The sequence below is a fragment of the Mesoplodon densirostris genome, chromosome 8 (assembly GCF_025265405.1).
Source record: "Mesoplodon densirostris isolate mMesDen1 chromosome 8, mMesDen1 primary haplotype, whole genome shotgun sequence".
Taxonomy (NCBI): domain Eukaryota; kingdom Metazoa; phylum Chordata; class Mammalia; order Artiodactyla; family Ziphiidae; genus Mesoplodon; species Mesoplodon densirostris.
The window spans coordinates 80519617-80545468 of record NC_082668.1 but is presented as its reverse complement, the minus strand read 5'-3'; the positions used below and the strand labels follow the sequence as shown (position 1 = coordinate 80545468).

Sequence of the window (25852 nt, the reverse complement as noted above, 5' to 3'; positions counted from 1 at the left end):
ATCCATGAAGTTATAACTTATTAGCTTGTAGGTAGGATAAAATCAAACCTCAGACCCTGAAACTCATGGGGTCAACAACTGTCACAATAGTATTAAATATTATTTGCCTTTTTTACTGTGCTGGCATTTATACTGATGATACAAAGCAATGGTGAGTAAAACTGCTGGTGCCTGAGTATGACCAAGGCCATGTTACCAAACTGTACTCATTGTATTCTTCAATGCCGTATACTGGATCAAAAAGGAAGCCAGTTTCACCTAAGAATATCCTTGATGATGACACAGTAAAAACTATTAATTTTATTGAATTTTGATCCCAGGCTGACATTTTTTAGTATTCTGTGTGACAAAATGGGAAATATACACAAAGGACTTCTATTTCATACTGAAGTACAGGGGGGAAAGCACTTGTGCAAGTGTTCGAGCTGCAAGCTGTACTAGTCACTTTTTTTAATGGAATGTCATTTTCACTTGAAAGAATGATTATCATGCAAGCTATGGTTATTCAGACATTTTCTCAAAAGCAAATGAAGCTAGCTTCCCACTTTAAGGAAAACAACTGAAAAGATTTGTTGTTTACGAAAAAATTTAAGTTTTCAAGTGCAAATTTTGGAAAACTTCTGTTATAGTAATCTTGACAGCTGCCCAGTAAAACGACTTTTCTGATGAGATCAGTGATGATGTTAAATGTGAGTTAAAATATTATATCATGAAATAAGTCAATATTTGGAAGTTGTGCATAGCTCCCTGAACCGGTATTTTCCAAATGACCAATTCATGATGCTACAAAATCATACATAAGTAAAAGATACATTCAAAGTACAAGACAGACCAATGGCTTTTTTTTTTTTTTTTTTTTTTCTTTTTGCGGTATGTGGGCCTCTCACTGTTGTGGCCTCTCCCGTTGCGGAGCACAGGCTCCGGATGCGCAGGCCCAGCGGCCATGGCTCACGGGCCCAGCCGCTCCGCAGCATATGGGATCCTCCCAGACTGGGGCACGAACCCGTATCCCCTGCATCGGCAGGCGGACTCTTAACCACTTGCGCCACCAGGGAGGCCCCAATGGCTTTTAATGTACCAGAAGAGTTCACTGGTTTCAGCTTTCATACTGCAGCTAACATTAAGAAATTACCACTTGTGAAGTTTTGGTATAGTATCAAAGGAAAATATCTACAATTTCTAAAAAGGTTATTAAAATACTCTTCCCTTTCCCAACTACATATCTGTGTGAAACTGGATTTTCTTCATGTAATTCAACCAAACAAACAAACAAAAAAAACCCATAACGCCCCCCAAACCACCCACCACAACATATCACAACAGATCAAATGCAAAAAGCATTTCTAACTAAAAAACAAATATCTTTTTTTTTTTTGGCCACGCCACGTGGCATGTGGGATCTTAGTTTCCTGACCAGGGATCAAAACTTCACCCCCTGCATTGGAAGCGCAGAGTCTTAACCACTGGACCACCAGGGAAGTATGAAGAAACAAATATCTTTAAAACAGATTTTGAGAACTTTTAGGATGACAGATTATAATATATTAATAAGAGAAACTAGATTATTTTGGAGGGCTAGCCCCAACCTATGAAGTTGAAAAAACAGCCTTTCAGGCCTTGGTCAAGATAAATCAGGGAAGAACAGAATACAGTAACTCTGTTTAGTGGGCTCTGGAGAAGAGTAGAAAAAGAAGAATGGGAAATGTGAGAAAGGGTACAAAAAGGGGAAATAAGGGGAGAAATACCATATTAGAGCTATTTAAATCTGCTTAGAAGCCAGGGAAGAGGATTTAAAAAGTGATATGCCATTTCTCATTTTCTTCTCCCCTCAAAAATTATTTCTAATAACAAAGCAAAAACTAAAATTATGTATTAAATTAAAAAACAGAGACTCACCAAGATTAACATACAGAAATCTGTTGCATTTCTTTACACTAACAATGAAGTATCAGAAATGGAAAGTAAAAGAACAATCCCTTTTAAAATCTCATCAAGGGGACTTGCCTGGTGGCGCAGTGGTTAAGAATCTGCCTGCCAATCTTTGCAAATGATGCGACCAACAAGAGCTTAATTTCCAAAATATACGAACAGCTCATACAACTCATTAACAGAAAAAAAAAAAGCCAAACAAAATATGGGCAGAAGACCTAAATAGACATTTCACCAAAGAAGACGTAAGATGGCCACCAGGCACGTGAAAAGATGCTCAACGTTGCTAATTATTAGAGAAATGCAATTCAAAACTACAGTGAGGTACCACCTCAAACTGATGAGAATGGCCATCGTTAAAAAGTCTACAAATAACAAATGCCGGAGAGGGTATGGAGAAAAGGGAACCCTTTTGTTGGTGGGAATATAAATTGCTGCAGCCACTAGAGAAAACAGTATGGAGGTTCCTTAAAAAGCTAAAAAGAGAGATGCCATATGATCCAGCAATTCCACTCCTGGGCATATATCCGGAGAGAACCATAATTCGAAAAGATGCACGCACCCCAATGTTCACTGTGGCACTATTTACAATAGCCAAGATATGGAAGCAACCTAAATGTCCATCAACAAATGAATGGATAAAGAAAATGTGGTATATATACACAATGGAATACTACTCAGCCATAAAAAAGAATGAAATAATGCCATTTGCAGCAACATGGATGGACCTAGAGATTATCATACTAAGTGAAGTAAGTCTGAAAGAGAAAGACAAATACCATATAACATTTACATGTGGAATCTAAAATATGACACAAATGAACTTATTTATGAAACAGACTCACAGACATAGAAAACAAACTTATGGTTTCCAAAGGGGAGAGGGGGTGGGGGAGGGATAAATTAGGTATTTGGGAATAATAGATACAAATTACTATATAAAAAATAGATAAATAACAAAGTCCTACTGTATAGCACAGGGAACTATATTCAATATCCTATAATAAACCATAATGGAAAAGAACATGAAAAAGAATATGTATATATACATATAACTGAATCACTTTGCTATGCACCAGAAACTAACACAACACTGTAAATCAACAATACTTCAATAAAAAAAACAAAAACAAAACCAGAGACTCAGAACAGGAAAGAGTTAGGATGAATTAATAATTCAGATTTGGAAACAATTTCTACAACAGAAGTTTCAATGTAAACATTAAAATGATTTGGATATCAATTTTCTTAGAGTCTGTGATATATTTATTATATATTATATATATTAATGGATAAACTTGTTGAATAACTTTTTTCCTTCTAATTATTATTCTACCAGAGAGTTTATAAACAAAGACTAATCTCCAGAGAAAAGTAATATAGAAGTGTTACATATAAAAAGAAGGTATATTTGATCCAATCTCTAAAAACAAAACCAGGGGGAATGGGACATTTGCTCTGACCAAGAAGGTAAGTTGCTACATACACACGTTTTCTCCAATCCTCTGTAATCCCCAGGCTAGGCTGTCATGTGCCATTGTATAATGGGCATTTCTATCTAATAAAAGATGATGAAAAGAAAGAATCAAGCCTTAAAGGAATACAGGGATAATTTTTTTGTTTGTTATTTACAAAGGTGAGTAATACAAAGGTGAGAACATAAGCAGTCATATATTGTTTTAAAGTTCCTCTCTCAGGAAAGGTACTATGTGTTTTGGTAATGTAAACCATATTTTACTTTGCCAAGGAAATCACTTGATAGTTACATATCTTGACTAATGATATAATTTCTAACTTCTGTTCAAATAATAAAAACATATTTAAAAACAGGTGTTTTCATCATACATCTGTATACGATACTCTATTTTAAAGCATTTACAATGTATATAAATCCAGGTACCTGACAATAAACCTAACCTATAAATAAATATAGTTTAAGATACTTGCAATAGAGAAAGTATCTAGATGTTGAGAGAAGCTATGGGGGCCTGAAACTCAGATGGAGATCCCTAAGTGGGTGGTGCACCTGAAGTCCAGAGTATATGAGATATGAACAGTTCAAGGATGGAGATGTCATCCAAGACCTAGACTTGTGAGGCTAGGATTTTATAAGCTACAGAAGGCCAGACAGTAGAACAAGTTAAAGTTCATACAGTGTCTGCTCAAACTGTCATATATAATAAATGGAGGAATACACCATGGGCAAATGCCTTTCACTGAAGGACCGTCTACAGAATAAAGAAACAAAAATAAAGAATAAGGAAACAAAAAGAAGCACTCTCTCCTCTGAAGTGATGATTATGTAATTTTAAAAAGTTATAGTAAATGAAATTGCTCTTTCAAAACCCTCAGTTTTATTTTATTTACTTATTTATTTATTTATTTACTTACTTACTTACTTACTTATTTATTTACCTTTACTTACTTACTTACTTTTACTTACTTACTTACTTACTTACTTACTGACAGTACGCGGGCCTCTCACTGTTGTGGCCTCTCCCGTTGTGGAGCACAGGCTCCGGACGCACAGGCTCAACGGCCATGGCTCACGGGCCCAGCCGGGATCTTCCCAGACCAGGGCACGAACCCACGTCCCCTGCATCAGCAGGTGGACTCTCAACCACTGCGCCACCAGGGAAGCCCCCCAAACCCTCAGTTTTAGCTTTCAGTTTATTTAATGTTCTCCAAAGTAGCCTGGAATAATATGGGTTCTTGCCTAGAGATTATTCTTTTTCTATTAAAATGCTGCACAAAATTTAAGTTTACATATCTATGCACATACTACCACATAAGCAAGTTAAGAATTTGTTTTCTTTCCCCTACTTAAACTAAATGTTGAGTGCCTGATCAAGCCTACCTTCAGCTCACTGGGCATTTTTATTTTTAAATTAAGGTCCTATATGTTTTATCTGTACCATAAAATGATAATTAGGATTTCATTTTGTCATGTAATTAGGACTTCACATTGTCTTTTAATTTGCGTGCTAATTGTTTTGGGTCTCCAAATTTTGTTTCCCCAACCAGACTGTAGCTCCTTAAAGGGGAAAGATCTTACTCTTTTTTTTTTTTTTTTTGTATTCCTATCAAGGACTAGCAAGACTGGGAAAATAGGAGTTCAATAAATACTTCTTGTCCACTCAGCCATAAAAAGAAACGAAACTGAGTTATTTGTAGTGAGGTGGATGGACCTAGAGTCTGTCATACAGAGTGAAGTAAGCCAGAAAAAGAAAAACAAATACCACATGCTAACACATATATATGGAATCTAAAAAAAAAAAAAAAAAAAGTGGTTCTGAAGAACCTAGGGGCAGGACAGGAATAAAGACGCAGATGTAGAGAATGGACTTGAGGACACAGGGAGGCGGAAGGGTAGGCTGGGACAAAATGAGAGAGTGGCATGGACATATATACACTACCAAATGTAAAATAGCTAGCTAGTGGGAAGCAGCCGCATAACACAGGGAGATCAGCTTGGTGTTTTGTGACCACCTAGAGGAGTGGGATAGGGAGGGTGGGAGGGACACACAAGAGGGAGGAGATATGGGGATATATGTATATGTATAGCTGATTCACTTTGTTATAAAGCAGAAACTAACACACCATTGTAAAGCAATTATACCCCAATGAAAATGTTAGAAAACCCCCCAAAACTTCTTGTCTAACTGATTGACAAGTCAATTTTTAGACATCAGTTTTCTTCAAACATGTCAGAGCTTCTATGTTTACTTGCAATTGCCAGGTACAGCACATCCTACTTCCTCAATGTTAGCACTGACGGCAGCTCCACAGCTCCATCACTGTTTTACTATTCTAAACCTATAAAATCTTTCCTGCTCCTCAAAGCTACCATGTATCTGCTGATCTAATCACAATGATAGCTACATTAGAAATTTGCCAACTGTCTAACTGGCATTTTTCAGTAACAACTGCATTCTTTGTATTTTTAAACTTTTGTTTAAAGCATATAACTCAGATGAAAAAAGATGTATAAAGAATAAATTATATATAGAAAATCAGAAATAAAGCATAAAAACATCTCTATACACATGAACACATGGTTTCTAAATAATTAAAAGTTCAAATAAACTCATATAATATATACTTTGTATCTCAGATCCTAGAATCTGAAAAAACTTTACAACATTCAATAACGTCTATTTTGGTTATTAAATCAGGACTTTAAGTCAGAGGGCAGTTTAGAGTTATTGAATGAATGAGTGAAGAAAATTTACCAACATCACTAAATTCTTTTATGTATTCTACATTTTTGCTCTCTATATTTTCTTGTGTCAAAACACTCTAGACGGGCTTCCTTGGTGGCGCAGTGGTTAAGAATCCGCCTGCCAATGCAGGGGACACGGGTTCAAGCCCTGGCCCAGGAAGATCCCACATACCACAGAGCAACTAAGCTCCTGCGCCACGGCTGCTGAGCCTGCGCTCTAGAGCCCGTGAGCCACAACTACTGAGGCCACGTGCCACAACTACTGAAGTCCGCGCACCTAGAGCCCGTGCTCCGCAACAGGAGAGGCCACAGCAACGAGAAGCCCGTGCACCGCAACAAAGAGTAGCCCTCGCTCGCCACAACTAGAGCAAGCCCGCGCGCAGCAACGAAGACCCAACGCAGCCAAAAATAAATAAATAAATAAAATATCATTAAAGAAGAATAAACATAGTTATATAAAATAAAACACTCTAGACTTTTGTATAACTTCCACACACACAAAAAAAGGGATAGAAAGATGACAAAATCTTTTGTCACACCCTACACACCTAGGGTAGCATTTAGTTTGCAACTGAAGTGGTTCCCAGAGCCGTATTATAAAAAAATCTCGTTTCCAAGATCATAAAAATGATCCAGGGGAACTCCCTGGCGGTCCAGTGGTTAGGAGTCTGCGCTTCCACTGCAGGGGGCCTGGGTTCGATCCCTGCTCAGAATTTGTATTTATATTAAAATATAAAATTTGCTAAATAATAACTGCTATCATGACATATGTTACTATGTCTGACAATGGTGTCCTGCAAACAAGATAGTAGTCTTTGCCAAGAATAAGTGTATGCATTTCTGTTTTATTTGATTTCTTATAATTTTTAACTTTTAAAGTAATAACATGCAACAGTTTCTTGGTTCTCTAAAGCACTGCTCAGCTAATCGCCTCTGGAAAGTCTATATTCATATTAGAACTTTTGAAATTATTCTCAAGATAAGAAGCTATGATTACTTCTTTGCTCTGAGATGAATAACAACAGGATTCAGGAGAGTCAAATTCATTATTAAATTCTGCCAGGTTCCTTTAACTCTCATTAATATTTATCAGATGGTAAATGATGTACTATGCTGCCCCCACACACACCCTTGATCTTTTGGTACCCTCTTCTGTATACCACAATCTACAATCCCTGTGATGCTTTTATTTTTATTTTTAAAAATATTTATTTATTTAGGCTGTGCTGGGTCTCAGTTGTGGCACGCAGGCTCTTTTAGTTGCAGCATGTGGGATCTAGGTCCCTGACCAGGGATCGAACCCGGGCCCCCTGCATTGGGAGAGCGGAGTCTTAACCACTGGACCACCAGGGAAGTCCCCCTGTGATGCTTTTAAATACAGTATGTCTACAAAATCTTTGATAATCTTTTTTTTCAAGAAGAAGAACTTATTTTCTTATCTCTGGAGCACTTAGTGACTTGTTTCTAATTAACAGAGTAAAGTGGAAGCAAAGGTGTGATTTTAGAGACTAGCTTGTAGAAAGCACTGTGGCTTCCTCCTTGCTCCCTTGGATCTATTTCTTTCTTACTCTGAGGAAGATAGCTGGCACACTGTGATGAGAGGCCCATGTGGTGAGGTATCTTGCCAACAGCCATCTTGGAGTGAGCCATCTTGGAAGTGGATCCTCCAAACACCGTTAAGCTTTCAGGTGACTGGAAGCCCTTGGCCACATTCTGACTTCAATCACGTAAGATCCTGAATCAGAACTATCCAGCTAAGTCACTCCTGAATTTCTGACCCATAAAAAGTGATTGATAAATAGTTGTTGTTATATATTGGGGTAAGTTTGGGGTACTTTGTTATATGATAGATAATACAATGAATCCTATCTCAACAAGAAATACAGTACAAACTACAGTGGTGTACAAGAGGTGAAACACAAGTTTTCCATTAAACTGAGTACTTCTCCTCTAATGTCGCTAAACTATAAGCAGAATACTAAGGGTCATCCAATGACACAGGTTCTGCGACGTTGACTTTTTTATGTCCTTTTAGAAATCAAAGGACTCTTGCATGCTCTTTGTGTAGGATTTCTATGAGCAGACTAAACTATAAATTTCATGTTTCTCAAATACAATTTTCTAAAAGGTCCTCTTTTCCCTCAACATATTCCTTTTTCCTCCACTCTATGTGTCTCATTTTCCAAGGCAGCCATAGTTGCCATTTGCCATAATGTCTGGGGGTCTTTCCCTTTTCAAATATCCTAACCAAGTCCTAAACAAGGTAAACAGTCCTCAAACTACCCACCAAAAATAGGAGGAGGAAAGGACTGTGAGTGGTTAGCAGTAGCCTCCTTCTGTTGTTGGTTCAAAACATTTCTATTAAGTCACTAATTCATTACAGAGGCTAGGCCAACTGATTGGGAATGTAATTTCTAAAATCAGTTAAGTTGTTTATGACACAGAGAACTATATTCAGTATGATAAATCATAATGGAAAAGAATATATATATATGTATAACTGAGTCAATTTGCTGTACAGCAGAAATTAACATAATGTTGTAAATTAACTATACTTCAGTAAAAAAAATAAAATCAATTAGTTTTTGAGAAGGCTAATAAAATAAAAGCATATTGAAAACAGAAAACTGTACCATTATCTTAGCCATTTCTGCATACTACCTTCTAGGTTTTGTCTAGTGTGTACATGCATACTTTGACAAAATTGCAAGCAACCAATATGGAATTTTTTCATTTTGGAAAAACCTTAATGATATCCATGCCAATCAAACTCCTTCAGGAAAGGATTTCACTTGTATTACCTAAAAGTGTATTTAATTATAACTTAATTAGCTCAGATCAACATATATGCCAATGGAAAAGATTTTAATTTCAATTGGCCAGTATTTTTCTAAATTAGGACTAATTTTTGCAACGCATATATAGCCAGCTCTTAAATATTCAATAAATCCAATTTATCCATTCTTTTAGAATATATTTCTTCTCTTTAATCCTTTGTATGTTTAATGTTCATTAGCACTTTGGCTCTAGATATATAAAGGAAGATGAGAAAATTGAAATATAAAACTGCTAATTTTTATTATAGTACAAGAAGATTGAGTTGATGAGCTATTCAAGGAGTTAAATATGTAGCTGTCAAATAAATCTTTCCCCTGTTAGTAAAGATAATTAAAAGAACTCACTGAATTTAGATTTATTTCCTACTTGGAGCTTTATATTTTTCCCTCTTATGGTCTGTCCACAAATAAGGTTATAATTGATGCAACATTATTAATTTTTTGGAAATACCTTTGACATGATTTCTGTTACTTATACTTAACTTCAGCCCAGCTGTTCAGATATATATATATATGAGACATAAAGACATCTTACAAATTAAAACAAACATAATTTAAAAAAGAAATCTGTTTGAAGGTTCTCTTTGAACACTAATTGACAAACTCTAAAACTTTCATAATGACAAATTATCCAAATTCAAAATAAATTATTAATATATCTTAGAGCCTTTCACATTATCCCCTTTGTTCTAATCAAGATTGCTACTTTCAAAAATACTTTCTATGTACTTGGGCTGGAGATATTTTATTATTGTCAAAGAAATGTTATAATTGGAATAAATATAAGAATTCTGACTAAAAATTGATAATAAATCATGACATTTAGAAGTCTCTGAAACAGGAAAATGGTCTGCAAATATTATTTACTTAAGCACTAAATTTATGTCAGCATTTTACAGTAGTTCAATGATTTTAAAATGTACTATAATAGGCTCTATCACAAAACTGTATTCTAAACGTCAGAATCACTGTTTCTGAATTTTGTCTTTTGCAAAATAAACCCGAACATGTTCCAGTGGCACAGTTTCTTGTGTTTGCTAGCAGTTATAGATAAACAGAAATTGGAGTGGGGGTGAAGAGAGCTGAATGATTCAAATAAAAAAACCAATAATGATTCTAAACAAAGAAATATGAACTGGGAGATACTGTAGGGAATTTTTCATTCTAAAATTTTTATTTATAGGGAACTGTCAAACTGGATTTCTCAGATTTGATGTTAAATAAAAACAAGTTAAGATAGTCTTAGTTATGGGATAAGTAACTGAATAACCTTGACACACAAAGTTAAAATCTCCTACCTGATTTAGAAGGAAATAAATAAATAAATATAGCACTCTTGACTTAATTGTCTTGTGGTTGTTAAGTATCCTCATTTGTTAGGAGATATTACTTCACTCAAGAGCTGTTTCATCTCACTAAAACCCAACTCATCTCATTAAAAAAATTCATTTTTAAACATAAAATTCCAATGATTCAGAAAAGCATGGAGAATACAATATACATCTATATCTCGACCACCCTGATTTAATAAGCATTAAGATTCTGCCATATTTCCTTCAGAACTTTTCTTTAAAAACAGAAAAGTTGGGGCTTCCCTGGTGGCGCAGTGGTTGAGGGTCCGCCTGCCGATGCAGGGGACACAGGTTCATACCCCGGTCTGGGAAGATCCCACATGCCGCGGAGCAGCTGGGCCCGTGAGCCACGGCCGTTGAGCCTGCGCGTCCGGAGCCTGTGCTCCGCAACGAGAGAGGCCACAACAGTGAGAGGCCCACATACCGCAAAAAAAAAAAAAAACCAAAAAAAACCCAAAAAAACCCAAAAAACCCCCAGAAAAGTTACAGATATACCTGAAGCCCTCTTTATTCCTTTCCCAGAATCAGTCTCTTTTCTCCCCACCTTCCTTTTTCTAAAGAATACCCTTCCTGCATATGTTTTTATACTTCTACTACACATTTATATTTTTATAAATGATGTCATGTTTTATATTTTTTTAAAAATCTAAATAAATTATTCCCATTTTTTCGTTTTGTAATTTCCATTTTTTACTCAACATTGCTTTTGAAATCTAGGTATATTAATATATAAATATTTAGTTTAATTTTTCTAAAATGTTTAATTGTAAAGATATACCATCCTGCTACTGACGGATGTTTAGGGTGTTTTTAACCAATGTACCATGAACATCTTTGTACACATTTCTCTGCAGATACGCAATATTCCTTTTTATATTGCTTCAATGAAGACTTTAGCTTAAGCTAGTTAGGCAGATTTTGTTTTTTAATTAAGCACAGGCAAATGAAAAAACTAGAATGCTATTTTCTAGCCCAGAATCATCTGTGTCTTACTATCTTATTTCTTTCTATGTAAAATCTTTTATTTCTTTGGTAAACACCTGTGAGATAGAAAAGAGAATACTAGGAAATAGGGAATTTAAGTCTTTATTTTACTTGGAAATAGTGCTTCAAATATACTTAGGAACATGTAAGTTACTTGTTTGTATATAAAGAACTTCTGTTTAGAATTCCAGTGGTGGACCCATTTCAGGAAAATAAAATGGGGAAGATGTATTATGTGTTATGTACCACCATTTAAATTTTGATTCTTGCAATAGCAGTGTTAGGGTTGAAAAGAATCTTATCCACTTTCTCCACCATTCCTGCCCATCCCAAATGTGATAGAATACTGACTAAATAATTCAAGAAGTCCGATTTCTCATTTATTTCCTTTAGGGAATAAACCGGCAGCGCAGTCTACCTTTGATTCTTTTTCTTTTGGTATTCGTGACTTTACGTTATCATGTGGCTGATCAAGAGTCAAATTATTCTTCCTTGCTTCACTGTCTTCAAGCAGGGGAACACAGCCATAACTGTTATCTGTAAGACAAAAACCTCTTAGACATAAGTGGGAAATCCTTGTTTTTGGTACCATCTGGAAAAGTAAAAAGAATACAAACCCAAACCCCTAATTTTAAAGAGTAGAGATTTTAAACTATGAATTTTAAAAATTCTTTAGATAATAGTTACTTTGACAATTTAGATTTGCCCATTTAGATTTTGGCATATTTGATTCATATTGTTTTACTTTCATTCCTACTAAACACACAAAACCCCTACTCTTCCAATATCAATAGTATATAAAATATGTAGAATTTAGAAAACTAGAAGTATGTTCTTTGTATCTTATCATCAGCAATGTAATTAAACTTTTATTTGTCATATTTTCAGGTATGCATTTCTTGTTTATGATAATTATTTGCATAATACTCTACGCTTATTATTAAAAATGAGAAAATGCAGACATGCTGAAAAGAATAAAAAAAATAAAAGCTACCCACAGTTTTTATTATCTATGAATTATTCCTGTTAACATTTTGGTTTATATTTTATCAGAATTTTTCTTTTCCAATACCTATAAATTCACAAAAGAATCTTTTTTTTTTGCATAGATAAAATTACATTTATTTTTTATCTTGCTTTGCTCAGTTTGTCATATATCATGAATATGTTTCATGTTTGTAACTGAACACCTATTATCACTTTTCTTGGCTACATAGCTGTTCACCACACAAATGACTGTAATTTAACTGTTGAACATTTATTTCTAGTTTTCCATTATTAGAAATTATACTGTGATGAGCATCCTTGCATATATACCTTGAGTACTTACAGAAATATTTTCTTATGATATATTCTTAGGACTTGAATTTTTGGTTTAAAAGGCACAGACATTTTAAAAGCTTTTGCTATTTATTGACAAATTGTCTTCTAGGAAGTTTTATCAACTTAAGAGTTCCACCAGATAATATATGTGAATGTCCATTTTCCCATTCCCTGCAACTGTTCATTTCTAAATAAACGTAACTGTACCACAGTTATTAAAATATCAGAACTATTGAGAAACAATGGAGAAATAAAATAGAAAAACTTAACTTCCATCTTTCTTTTCTCCCAGAGGTTTAAGAAATAAATAAAAATTTAACATGAACATACCTTGACTGGAATTCACAAGAAGTAACTGTGATTTTAGCTTGTCAATAATAGTTTGTTGAAGTGACAGCTGTTCCTGTTGCTCACGTATTCTCTGCTCATAGTTCTCAGTCTGCTGACATAAAAACCAGTTAGCCTGATATTTACTGAAAGACATGTACATACATTTACTGTCCCTTAATAATTACATATAGATATGAGTTACCCATATTGCCATTTCCCAGGTACTGGAGCATTTATTTATGAGCTAAAAATAGGATCCAATAATGTATTTATAATCATTACAAACATAAGTGATTTTAAATGCTTTAAACACTGTAAAATTTTAAAAATCTTCTTAATTAAAGAAATTTCAGTTAAGAGTTCAATGTGTAGTTTCTTGGATAAAAATATAATTTAGAATTTAATCCTTAATAATAACAAAAAAAGCTTTGAATGACAAAATGGATATTATATTAAAGTTATTCTATAAAAATACCCACTAACTTTAAAAAGTGAAGATTTCATGTCTTTTAAATAAACATACTTTTGAATTTACTTTTAGAGTACAAAAACACAAAGGAAGTAGCTATAGCTAAAACACTATGAAAATCAAAGGGATGTGTACAAATTATAAAATACATTGATCAGAAACTTCTAAGATTAAGTTTTAAGAAGTCAAGAGAACACATGGTTAATCTCTAGTGGATATCTTAAACACTACAATTTCCCTTATATTTTTAATCCATTCACCTTACTATTTCATTGCAGTGGCTGTGAGAATTAAGCAATGAAAGAAGACATGAGTTTGCATTAGAGAATACAAATGTTGCAAACCCGAAATTTGAAAACGTTCCATTACAATTATCAAATTAGCACAAAGTCTGAAAAATATATGACCAAAAAATAATAGAGAATTCTTTAACAATTTCTATCACTAGAAGAACATATAAATGACTAAATTGTAAATTCCTTGAAATATGAAATGGGGTTCTAATAATCTTGGACTGTCCTTCAATAGATACTAAATATTCTATTTTGAATTGATACTTAATCAAAGTTCAAAATTAATGAAGCTCTATTATTTTCAGAGATCTATAAACCTAAAGTTCTTTATATATACAGCTGTTCCTAGATTCCCAAAGTAAATTAGCTTAAGAAATGAAAGCAAAATACCACATTTTCCCAAATAAAAGGTGAAATTTTATAAGTATTACACTTCAAACATGAGTAACTGACAAAGCTGGTAAATAACCCAAGTGGTGTGTTGTCTTTGCATGTTGCCTGAGGGTAGTACCATATAACTTGATACTCCCATAGAACTCTGCAAAGTAACTTATACATAGGGGGAATTCAGTACATGCTTATTGAAAAAATAAAATAAAAGAAATAAAGAATCCAATTAAAAGAAAATCCCAGTAAATTTTATTATTATGAATAAAAGAATGAGTCTTTTGAATCTGTCTGAACCATATGTCCTATGACTAGGAGTCTGAGAACAGGACCTTGGATACCATATTCCAGTCGAGGGCCAGGCTTCCCCAAATAAGACTTCTTATTCCTAAATAAACTTACATCCAAGTCCCTAGAAAGAGTGGGTAGGTTGACTGTAAGAAGGGTTTAAACCTCTAATGCAAATTCTGTAATACTTTAAATTTACCTGGCTACACAGAGCCACCGGGGCTGAGGAATCAGCAAACATGCTGATATTACAGTCTGTACTATCTACTTCTGTGTATTTAGAACTTTCTCTAAAGAACTCAAAAGCTTTTCATAAATATCAATGAAAAATTACCCATTCTTTCACTATTCTTTGAGAGCCATATATATTCTACTATCCAGCATTAAGTAACCAGTACAAAAAACTTAGTAAGTTAGAGACGGGCCCAGAATAAATGTATAAGTTATTCAAGCCTCAGTCCATTCTCCATGTACTATATATTTTCCCCCAACCTTAATGAAAAAACAAATGACTTGCATTTTCTCTTGGAATCAACTCAGAAAGCCTCTGCCAGGTAATTTTCATCTTCTAGTTTTTGGCTTAAAAACATACTTTAGCACATCTGCATATAACATATTACAATACATGAATAATGCTGAAAATGTTTTAGCTGGAAAAAAAATCTATAGATCAACAATAATTTCAAGTTGAAGCTTTGAACTATTTCTTAAACAACTTAACAAAGTACTTTATAAACTTAAGCAAATTCTGTAATAATTTAAAAACCAATACTCTGGAAGTATAGCAGGGGAAATAGAACAGCAATGACCCATGTTCTTTTACTGTTCTTTCCACATACTTACATTATATCAATTACAGTAGTCTAGCCTAAATGTTTATATGTATGATTTCCCTTTAGACTATGACCTCCTCAAGGGCAGAGACTATTTTCTCCTGAGTACCCCATCTCCAAAGTACAGCAGAGTACCTGGCACACACTGAGATGCTCAATAAATATTAGTTGAATAAATAAACTAATTAAGTTTTATAAGGAAATATAAGAGAAATAGATATGCCTTCAGAAGTAACCTGAAGGAATGGAGATAAGGTTTTGCTTACATTTCCATAAGGAAAATAGGAAAAATAGAGACAGTAGGTCAGTAGGTAAATAAGACAAAAGGAAATTAAGTTTCAGAAGATGGATGCAAAAAAAAAAGGCCATGTCTGAAGATTTTCTTTTTCCTTTTTTGGAAAAAAAGGGAAGCTTATACTCTCAGGAAAAAACGTACTAATTTGAGAAGAGAAAATACATATTTAGAAAATAGTATAAAGCTTCTGACCACAAGGCTATGAGAGGGGAAGTCCAGAAGAGGATACTGTATCAAACTAGGAAATAACCAGCAGAATTCAGTTTACTTGCTATGTTTGGAAACTAACAGGAACAAGAAGTTTGTTTTTTTTTTTCTTTTTAGTAAATGCTTTTGTTCACTGAACAGATGTTAACAAACTTACTATCTGAAAAGTCTTTTTAAAAGGTCAGATAATTGTTGCACTGTCACAGTATTTTTTTTTTAAAAAAACAGTACAATTAAAAAGCAAGTACATTCCAGCACTACCAAAGACCCAACAAAACAGAAAAATCACTAACAACCACATTGAAAATGTACAACAGCAATGTCTTGTCAACACTTCTGTACAGAGCACAGACATGACAGCTAAAACAGACAGAAGAGAAGAAGATGCTTTTGACAGCCAGTGTGTGTGAATGATTCTTTGAGTCAGATGGCAGCAACAAGTTACCAACTAGGAGATCTGCATGACAACTAACCATCCATCTGTATCAAACACCATCTGGCCGAGATGACTCTGGCTTCTGTGTATTTGACACTCCTTCCAGTTCCAAAGACTAGCAAAACAAGTGGTCTATCAGCATCTAAAGAGGTAAACAGGTACTTAGGTACTTGGTGCCAGAATGTACTTTGTATTCTTTCTCAGTGTTCAAAAGCAAAACTTAAAACAATGGTGATTAAATACAGTACACATCTTGAATTTACTATAAATGGTTGTCCATACATACTCTCAACTATCATAAATAAAGCAAAAAGCTTATCTTAAGAAATGTCCCTTTATACAGGCAAAATTTCAATCCATCTTCAAAACTAAGGCAGCATATTCTCTATAATTTTGGACATACAGCTGCTCAAGTTTTCATGGGTTTCATAAATATTAATATAGAGTTCTATAAATTGAATTTTTTCCTACTGCTGATACTGAAAATTCTCACTTTTCATATTTTCCAAAGCACGTATTTCCTAACTGGGAAAAAAAAGTTCAAGTGTCCTTAAGTCATCCATAATTCTCTAAATAGGTCAAACATTATCTCTTCTCATCCTCAAGAACTAATCCCAATATTCTGAGACATACCATTCTTTTCCTCTAAGTATAAAAAGAATAAAAATTTTAGTAAATATTGAATGGATTAAAAGAAAAAGCCTTGGTTTAAAAACCTTTCAAACTGTTCCAAGATTAACAAAGAGAACAAAATCTTTATTGAAGGATTTGCTTGGCTACCACAAAAGCTCTCAATAGGAAGCTCCACAGTTCATGAAGGAAGATAATTAAATATTAGTTATTCCAATACATAACACTTCAGACACAAACTAATTGTCTTATCTTGAAACTTCGGTAAACTAAAAACCAACTTCAATTTTAGGTTAAAAAAAAAAAGAGATGGTATAGGATTAGCAACTCGGAAATCTGGTTTACACAGCTCATTGCTAAACCATTCTCTGCTATATTCTCCTATAACTAGGGAGTTATAAACCCTGCCCTCTCCCACCTTCCTGATACCAAGACTTACCTAGGAGATCTGCAATTTGACAGATCAGATTATCAATCTGATTATCTACTATTAAGTGACAGTGCTGTCACCAATTTCTCTGCATGCCAAATGGTAAATTATTTTTATTTTACAATATTTCATTTTGGTCCTGATTAATTTATTCAGCTTATTTGAGCCTTGGTTTCTTTCACTTTGAAATGAAAATAATATTTACTTACAGGATTGAAGGAGATTGCTTATTATGGCACATAATAAGCTCTTTGCAAACATTAGTCACTTTCCTGTAATAATGAACAACGTTTCCACATAATATCTATTACTATAGCATGTAGTGCATATGTCCATTAACTAAAGCTCTGATTATCACTGTACATAGGCAATTTGTCACCAGACTTACCACACAACCACCCCATTCTCTAAGCCAGTTTCTTAGTCCTTCTAGTTCACTGTAATCTAGGACTCAGAAGCTTCTCTTCAAGAAATCAGTGTGGTATCTCCATTGAATCAAAAACATTCTGTCAAGCAAAAAAACAAACTCTGGTTGTTCAAAGTTTACAAAGAGACAAAATAGGCTCAGAAATGATTAAGAAATAAAATTGTAGTTAAAAACTACAAAAGTAGCACGTTTGTTGAAAACAATGCAAAAAACAACAAAATGTCCACCATCACCACCATAAGAAAACCCCAGATACGTACAAAGTAAAAGTGACAGTCTCTTCCTTTACTTTGCTCTCCTTTCCTCCTCAGAGGTAATTACTACTGACACTTTGGCATTTGCCCTTCCAAAACGTCTGTGTACATGTGTATGTATCTTTTTTTAAAAACATGAACTGTTCTGCAACCAAATTTTTCATCAACACATTATCATTATATGATCATTTCACTGACTATTTACTATGCTCCAGAAATTAGAGAGCTTTATTTCCTCTATCTCACTTAATCCTTAAACTAACCTTCTGAGATTATTTCCCACATGTTATAGATGAGAAAACTGAGGCACAAAGAGTTACAAAATAACCTGCTCAAGGTTTCTCAGTAGGTAGTAGAGCTGGGATTTGAATACAGGTTTGCCTGACTACAATGCCCAAGCCCCTAAATAAGCACCATGGCTAGACTCATGTGAGTCTATCTAGCTCTACCAAGGTCCTCTTTTTGCTATATATTCTCCCTTCAGGCAATCTCATTCCCAGTGGTTGGTTATTTCCCGGACTTTCAAATTCTCCTTCTAGCAGAACCCTCCTTTGAACTCTATATCTATGTGGCCAAGTGCTACTGAAAAAGCATTTCAAATTTTACTTACTCAAATCCGATGATCTCCTCTCTCCAACTAACAAACCCCTCAAACCCCCCGCAACCCCACCAAATCTGTCCTTTTCTAGTATTCCTTCTCTCAATACATGGCACCGCTATTTATCCAGAAAGCTACAACCATCCTTGACATTTACTTGTTCTATTGCCAATCTACCACCAAGTGTCAATTTTAATCTTAAATACTCTCAAATCTATCCACTTGTTCATTTCCAATGTAGACATAACAGTTCAAGCATCAAACATTAATAACTACTGCAACGGCCTAACTGCTCTTCGTAAATCTGTCAGCCAATCCACTCTCTACACTGTAGCCATAGTGTTCTTTGCAAAATGTAAATCTAATCATAAGACCCACTCTTTCCTCCTCCTATGCCTCCCCCCAAAAAACTTTAAATGGCTCCCTACTGATTATAGAATAAAGAACCAAAAATCTTCAATATGGCCTCTAAAACTCTACAAAGTCTTGCCCTTGACTCTTCTCAATGCATTATTTCCCTTATACTTTCAGTTCTTTAGGCCAAAGGGTCTTGTACCTGGAAAGCCCCCCAACCTTGCCCTTCCACAATCGCTTCATAAAAATTGTCTTCTCTAAATTAGGTCAAATCCCTAACAAACACTTTAAAAGCAGTTTACTTTTCTTCCTAATACTTATCAGAGTTTGAAACTTTACATTTACAGGATTGTTTGACTAGTCTCTGCTTAACTAGTCTGTGCCACCATTTCATGAAGTAGGGAGTATTTCTGCTGCTCATTGTAGACCCAGTAACTTAGAGCAGTTCCTGATTGAGTAGGTGCTCAAAATAATCTTTGAATTGGTATCATAATTTAAATATTCCTAATTATTAATGAATCTTCTTGAATATATATCCTAGCATACCTGCCTAAAAGTTCTGACAGGACATATTTCTGAAAATTAAGATCTGGAACAAAGGCTACAAACATTTTAAATTCTAACAGATGGAAAACAAGTTTATGGCAAAGTACTCACAATGTACAATAGAAGAAATAAGGCTTCGATCAGAAACAGCCAGAAGCACCTTTATTCTAATACCAGTAGCTTCAGTAGAAAAAAAAAAAAGAGTGAACTACTTTATTCCCACCGACACTTTACACCAAGATAAATGTTTTGAGGAGCAAAGAAAGGAAAAAAGGAAGAGTAGTAAACAATAATGAGGCCATTCACATCTTAAGTGAAAATAAAGGCATTTTAAAATAAAGTAGTAGGGGGCTTCCCTGGTGGCGCAGTGGTTGAGAGTCCGCCTGCCGATGCAGGGGACACAGGTCCGTGCCCCGGTCTGGGAAGATCCCACATGCCGCGGAGCGGCTAATACCCGTGAGCCATGGCCGCTGAGCCTGCGCGTCCGGAGCCTGTGCTCCGCAACGGGAGAGGCCACAACAGTGAGAAGCCCACGTACCACAGATAAATAAATAAATAAATAAAGTAGTAGGGCTTCCCTGGTGGCGCAGTGGTTGAGAGTCCGCCTGCCGATGCAGGGGGCAGGAGTTCGTGCCCCGGTCCGGGAGGATCCCGCGAGGATCCCGCATGCCACGGAGCGGCTGGGCCCATGAGCCACGGCCGCTGGGCCTGCGCGTCCGGAGCCTGTGCTCCACAGCAGGAGCGGCCGCAGCAGTGAGAGGCCAGCGTACCGCAAAAAAATAATAAATAAATAAATAAATAAATAAATAAAGTAGTATGTAAAATAAAGGCATGTTAGGCCTTTATGCATTCCTTTAAAACATGTTTTACAAGCTTTAATAGGTAACATAAGCCTTAAGAGTTTACATTTCACATGGGTCAAGACTAGCTCTAGAATAAAGCAATCGGACAACACAATCCTTATGACTTTACATTTATTGTCAGAAAAACATTTAGAACTGTAATTTATGATAAAAAGACAGCATAAATTAAGTCTTATTTGAGGTTTTCACCTTATACCCACTGGTTAGTCAATAAGGCTCTCTGCTTAGCACACAGGATGATTTGAAATATTTTATATCCTTCACCTTACTTATCAGTACAAAGAAAAAGCAGTTTTATAGCACAGTATCTGAACTATTTTAGAATTAAGAAAATTTCTTCCTTTCTATACAAGTTATTGTAGATTTTTCTCTTTTAATCAAGAACTGGGCAAGAAGAGACAAATACTTCTTTTCTCAACAAGCAGGTATTTTCTGATTACATAATACAAATACAAAGGTTCTGGGGACAAGCAGATCAAATGCAGGAAGTTTTCTGTAACTTAATCATTTATGAATATGGTAATCTGACTTTTAAATTGGCAATCAGTTTTTAAATTTTCAGATGTTTTTATTACTTTATTAATGATTCTTCTCTTGGTCAATGAAACAATAGAGGGTACTTAAGTCTTTTAAAAATATATTTGGTTTCTCCCACAGGACAGTGGCAGAAATGAGTGACAAGCAACTTGGTATAATAAAACTGATTTAATATTTAATTCCACACTGTGGAATCTTGTGATATTTGAAACTCCCTAGGCAACTTAACTAGTCAGTCACAAGATATGGCAAAGACTGCTAATTATTACCACGTATGCATTCTCATTCTTTCTTTTAGTAATACAGACTTTTAAGTGGGCACATGATCATCCAGCTAGAGAATATATTTACTGGCCTTCCCCACTACTAGGTGTGACCATGTAACTAAGTTCTGGCTAACAGGGTATGAACAGAAGTGACCTGTCCAAATTCTGGACTACATCATTATAAGGAAGTTGTCTGCTCTTCCCCACTTCTCTCTCTTCTTACTGGCAGGGAAATGATAACAAGTGGAGCAGCCACTGTGACTCCAGAGAGGGAAACTGTAATTTAGGGGTGAATGAGCTGCCTGACTAGCCCTGGCTACTCACTTCTGGACTGTTACATGAGAGAGAAATAAACTTCTATCTTATTTAAGCATGGTATTTCCTGATCTCTTTGTAACAATAGCTTATTCTATCTGCACAAAATTCAGGGGCCAAGCCAAATCTACCAACTGCCCTATATAATAATCTCTTCTCTTATTCTTTAGCACATTAAAAGTTGTTTATGTCAGGGGCTACTGTGATTAAAATATTCCTCTACTTTGCAACAGTCAGAAGACCTTTTAGTCTGGGTATACCTAAGTGCTTATACAAAGCAAGAAACAGAATAAGCCATATTAGACTGTGAATCCTTTAAAAGGTACATTTTATGTTTTATGTATCTTTGAATCCCTAGCATTTATTATGTTCCTGGAACATCATAAATTATTTGTAGGACGAATAAAAGAAATATGAATGGCAAACTTCATACTCTAGCCTCTCTTAGTAAGAGATGTATAAATCACAAAGTAAGGATTTATCCAAGGATAGGGAAGATTATATTTGGTTATTTATAGCAATGGGAAGAAAACAGTTTGAAAACCTGGAATGGGCTGTGATTTAACTAGGTTAGTATAATGAATGTGGACTTTTGAGTCAGATAAACTGTTTCAGTATAGATTCTGCCACTTACATTAAAAAATTAACTTATTTCTGAGAGTCTCAGTTTCTTCATTTGAAAACGGGGCTACCAATGCCAACTTTGTAGGGCTGGGAGTATTTACATATAAAGTATGTGACTCTTGTAAAATATACTCATTCGTAAAAAGTTAATTCTCCTTTCTGCTTTCCGAAGTAATATGAATTTAAGGATTGAAGGAGGGAAAAGGATACAATTGGTTCAGTATTTTCTGGGATTACCTGCCATTTTAATATGGTCTAGAATAAAGGCTATACTATAAGGAAGGGCTAAAAACAGTCATGTTTTCTTACAGACTAGAGGTTCTAAGACAAACAATTTAATGTCATGGTGGTAGGAGTGCCTAGATGTAACAATGGAAAATTTGGTATAGATAAGAACACCTCTTAGGGGCCAGGGAAAGTAAATATACTTGATGATCAATAGTAGGATATTAGTAGAAGTATGAAGGATCATCCTTTGAAATTTAAGTGAGGTAATTTAGGATAAATAAAAGGCAGTATTATTCCACACAATACCTTATAAAACTCATTACTCTATTAATATGGTATAGGTGGGAAAAAAATAGTGGATATATAAGTTCAGGTCTAACATTCAGTTTAATGTGCCTTCCAAGTGACAATAAGATATATGGGTCTAGAGCTCACAGGGTAAATCTGGAGTAGGGAGTTAAATTTAGGAGTCACTGTCATAGGTATTTGAAGCCACAGGAGAAGATGAAATAGCTCATACAAGAATATAAAGTAAGATGCAAAGAAGGCCTTGAATAAGTCTAATATTTAGTGACCTGGTAGTAGAGAATAAACCTACAGAGAAGAATGAGGAAATGCAACCCAAAAAGGAATGAGAAAAATCAAATATGGTGTCTGAAATGTTAAAGAAAAATAGTGCTTTAAGTAAGAGGTAGTACAAGAGATATGATCAGTTATTAGATGGAATGAGGTAGTTCTGTACATGTGAACTGGAAAGACTATGGATGATTTTAGGCAAAGAAGTCATAGACATGAAATCTGTGGTCAAGCAATTTTTTTTTTTCCAAATCATAGTTCTACTACTTGTTGGTGATGTGGTTGTGGGCAAGTTATTTCACCCTTTTTGTACTTCAGTTTCCTCTTATGAAAGATAATTCTTCCTCGTAAGAGCTGTATAATGATTAAATCAGATGACTGTAAAGCACTTTGGCAAACGTAAGCCTCAGTAAATCTTAGTGATGATGATGGTGAAGATAAAGATATTTTAAAAAATTTAAAACCTTTTTCAAATTAGCATAACTCCATTTTTGAAAAAACATGATTCACATATTCTGGAAGGATGTACATATATTACTAACAATGATTACCTCTGGGAAGTGAGGGAGAGGACCATCACTTTATATTCTGTGTATCTTGGATTATTTGCATTTTTTTCAATAAGCATGTGCTGCTTTTGTAATTTTGGCCAATAGCATTTTAAAAAAATCACTTACCTGCCTTATTTGTCTTTGTCTCCTTTATTGATCTGGAATACTCAGATGTCTTTGCTTGACAGAATGTTCTTAAATGGATGCAGCACATTGACTTTTCAAAGAGGAGCTTCTGAGTCTTAAACTGCAGTGAACTAGAAGAAATGCTGTGAGAAGAACTGACTTGGAGTATGGACAGCTAAGTGGTAAAAGGCAGGCGAGTCTGTACAAACTGATGAATGACAGGTGAACAGCAATAAAACATAGATAGTAGGAGAATCTAGGCTACACTGATTTTTGTTTTTTGGTAATAGATTTTTTGAAAGTTGTGGTAAAATATATGTAACATAAAATTTGCCATTTTAACCATTTTTAACTGTACAGTTCTGTGGCATTAAGTACACTTACATTGTTGTGCAACCATCACCACCATCCACCTCCAGAACTTTTTCATCTTCCCCAACTGAAAATCTGTCCTTTGAAACACTAATTCCCCACTCCCTTCCCCCAGCCTCTAGGAATCACCCTACTACTTTCTGTCTTTCTGAATCCAACTAGTCTATCCATTGTATGTATATACTACATTTTGTTTATCTATTCATCCACTGAGGGGCACTTGGGTTGCTTCCACCTTTTGGCCACTAAATAAGGCTGCTATGAACATGGGCATAGAAATATCTCTTTGAATCCCTGCTTTCAGTTCATTTGGGTATATACCCAGAAGTGGAATTGCTAGATTACATGGTAATCCTATGTTTTGTTTTGAAGAAACATCATTTATTTTCCACAGTGGATACACTACTTTACATTCCCTTCAGCAATATACAAGAGTTCTAATTTCCCCACATCCTCACCAATACTGATTTTTTTAATTTAATTTTTTATAATAGCCATCCCAATGGGTACAAAGTGGTGTCTTACTGTGGTTTTAACTTGCATTTCCCTAATGATGTCAAGCATCTTTTCATGTGCTTATTGGTCATTTGCGTAACTTCTTTGGAGAATGTCTATTCAAATTCTTTCCCTATTTTTTTTTTTTTCTTTTTGCGGTATATGGGCCTCTCACTGTTGTGGCCTCTCCCGTTGCGGAGCACAGGCTCCGGATGCGCAGGCCCAGCGGCCATGGCTCACGGGCCCAGCCGCTCCGCGGCATATGGGATCCTCCCAGACCGGGGCACGAACCCGTATCCCCTGCATCGGCAGGCGGACTCTTAACCACTGCGCCACCAGGGAGGCCCCCTTTCCCTATTTTTTAATCAGGTTGTTTTTTGTTGTTGAGAGTAGGAGTTCTTTATATATTCTAAATATCAATCCTTTGTCAGATAAATGATTTGCAATTATCTTCGCTCATTCCTTGGGTTGCCTTTCACTCTGTTGATAGCGTCCTTTGATGCACAAAAGTTTTAATTTTGATGAAATCCAACTTATCTAATTTTTCTTTTGTTGTCTGTGTTTTTGGTGTCATATCTAAGAAGTCATTGCCAAACCTAATGTCATGAAGCTCTCCCTCTATAATTTCTTCTAAGAGTTTTATAGTAGCTCTTGCATTTAGGTCTTTGATCAGATTTAAGTTAATTTGTATATGGTGAAAGGTAAGGGTCCAACCCAAGAACACAGACCTTCCCCAATATGTTTCTTCTAATTTTTTTTTCTTCTGGCTGCTCTGTGCAGCTTGCAGGATCTCAGTTCCCCGACCAGGGGTTGAACCGGGCCACGGCAGTGAAAGCCTGGAATCCTAACCACTAAGCCACCAGGGAACTCCCTCTTCTTTTAATTTCTTTCAGCAACATTTTGTAGTTTTCAGTGTGTAAGTCTGTCACCTACTTGGTTAAGTTTATTCTTAAGTATATTATTCATTTTGATACTATTGTAAATTGAATTTTCTTAATTTCCTTTTCAGTTTGTTTAATGTTAATGATTTCTGAGTGTTGACTTTGTACCCTTCAACTTTGCCGAATTTGTTTATTAGTTCTACTAGTTTATTTGATGGAATCTTTTGGATTTTCTACACACAGAATCAAGTAATCTGAAAACAAATGGAGATAATTTTTCTTCTCCCTTTCCAATTTGGATATTGCTTTTCTTGCCTAATTGCTTTGGGGAGGACTTACAGTGCTATGTTGAACAGAAGTAGTGAAAGTGGACATCCTTGTCTTGTTCCTGATCTCAGAGAAAAAGTATTATGTTAGCTGTGGGTTTTTCATATATGGCCTTTATTATGTTGCAATAGTTTCCTTCTAGTTCTAGTTTGTTGAGCGCTTTTATTTTTAAAAAGGTGTTATTTTATCAACTCTCTGCATCAATTGAGATGATCGTGTGGTTTTTGTCCCCCTCTTCATTCTGTTAAAGTGGTGTATTACATTGAC

The 25852-nt window shown here is 35.1% G+C and overlaps 1 protein-coding gene across 11 annotated transcripts in view; it reads right to left on the bottom strand.

Annotated features, from left to right (window-relative positions):
* The window catches only part of TANK (TRAF family member associated NFKB activator), a 79307-nt gene that overhangs the window by 23573 nt on the left and 29882 nt on the right, over positions 1–25852 (bottom strand). For 5 of the 11 annotated variants that reach the window (XR_009533223.1, XM_060106988.1, XM_060106993.1 and 2 more), the window contains exons 3-4: positions 12978–13089; positions 11743–11861 (exon numbers count right to left, since the gene is read on the bottom strand). Coding sequence is in view for 10 of the 11 variants with exons in the window: in XM_060106988.1 (XP_059962971.1) it covers positions 11743–11861; positions 12978–13089 (231 nt within the window). In the remaining variant the exon portion in view is untranslated. Of the gene's footprint in view, positions 1–11742; positions 11862–12977; positions 13090–14931; positions 15017–16222; positions 16328–17633; positions 17752–23510; positions 23654–25852 lie in introns of those variants that run through there. The other 6 variants (XM_060106986.1, XM_060106994.1, XM_060106991.1 and 3 more) reach the window with 5 other exon arrangements.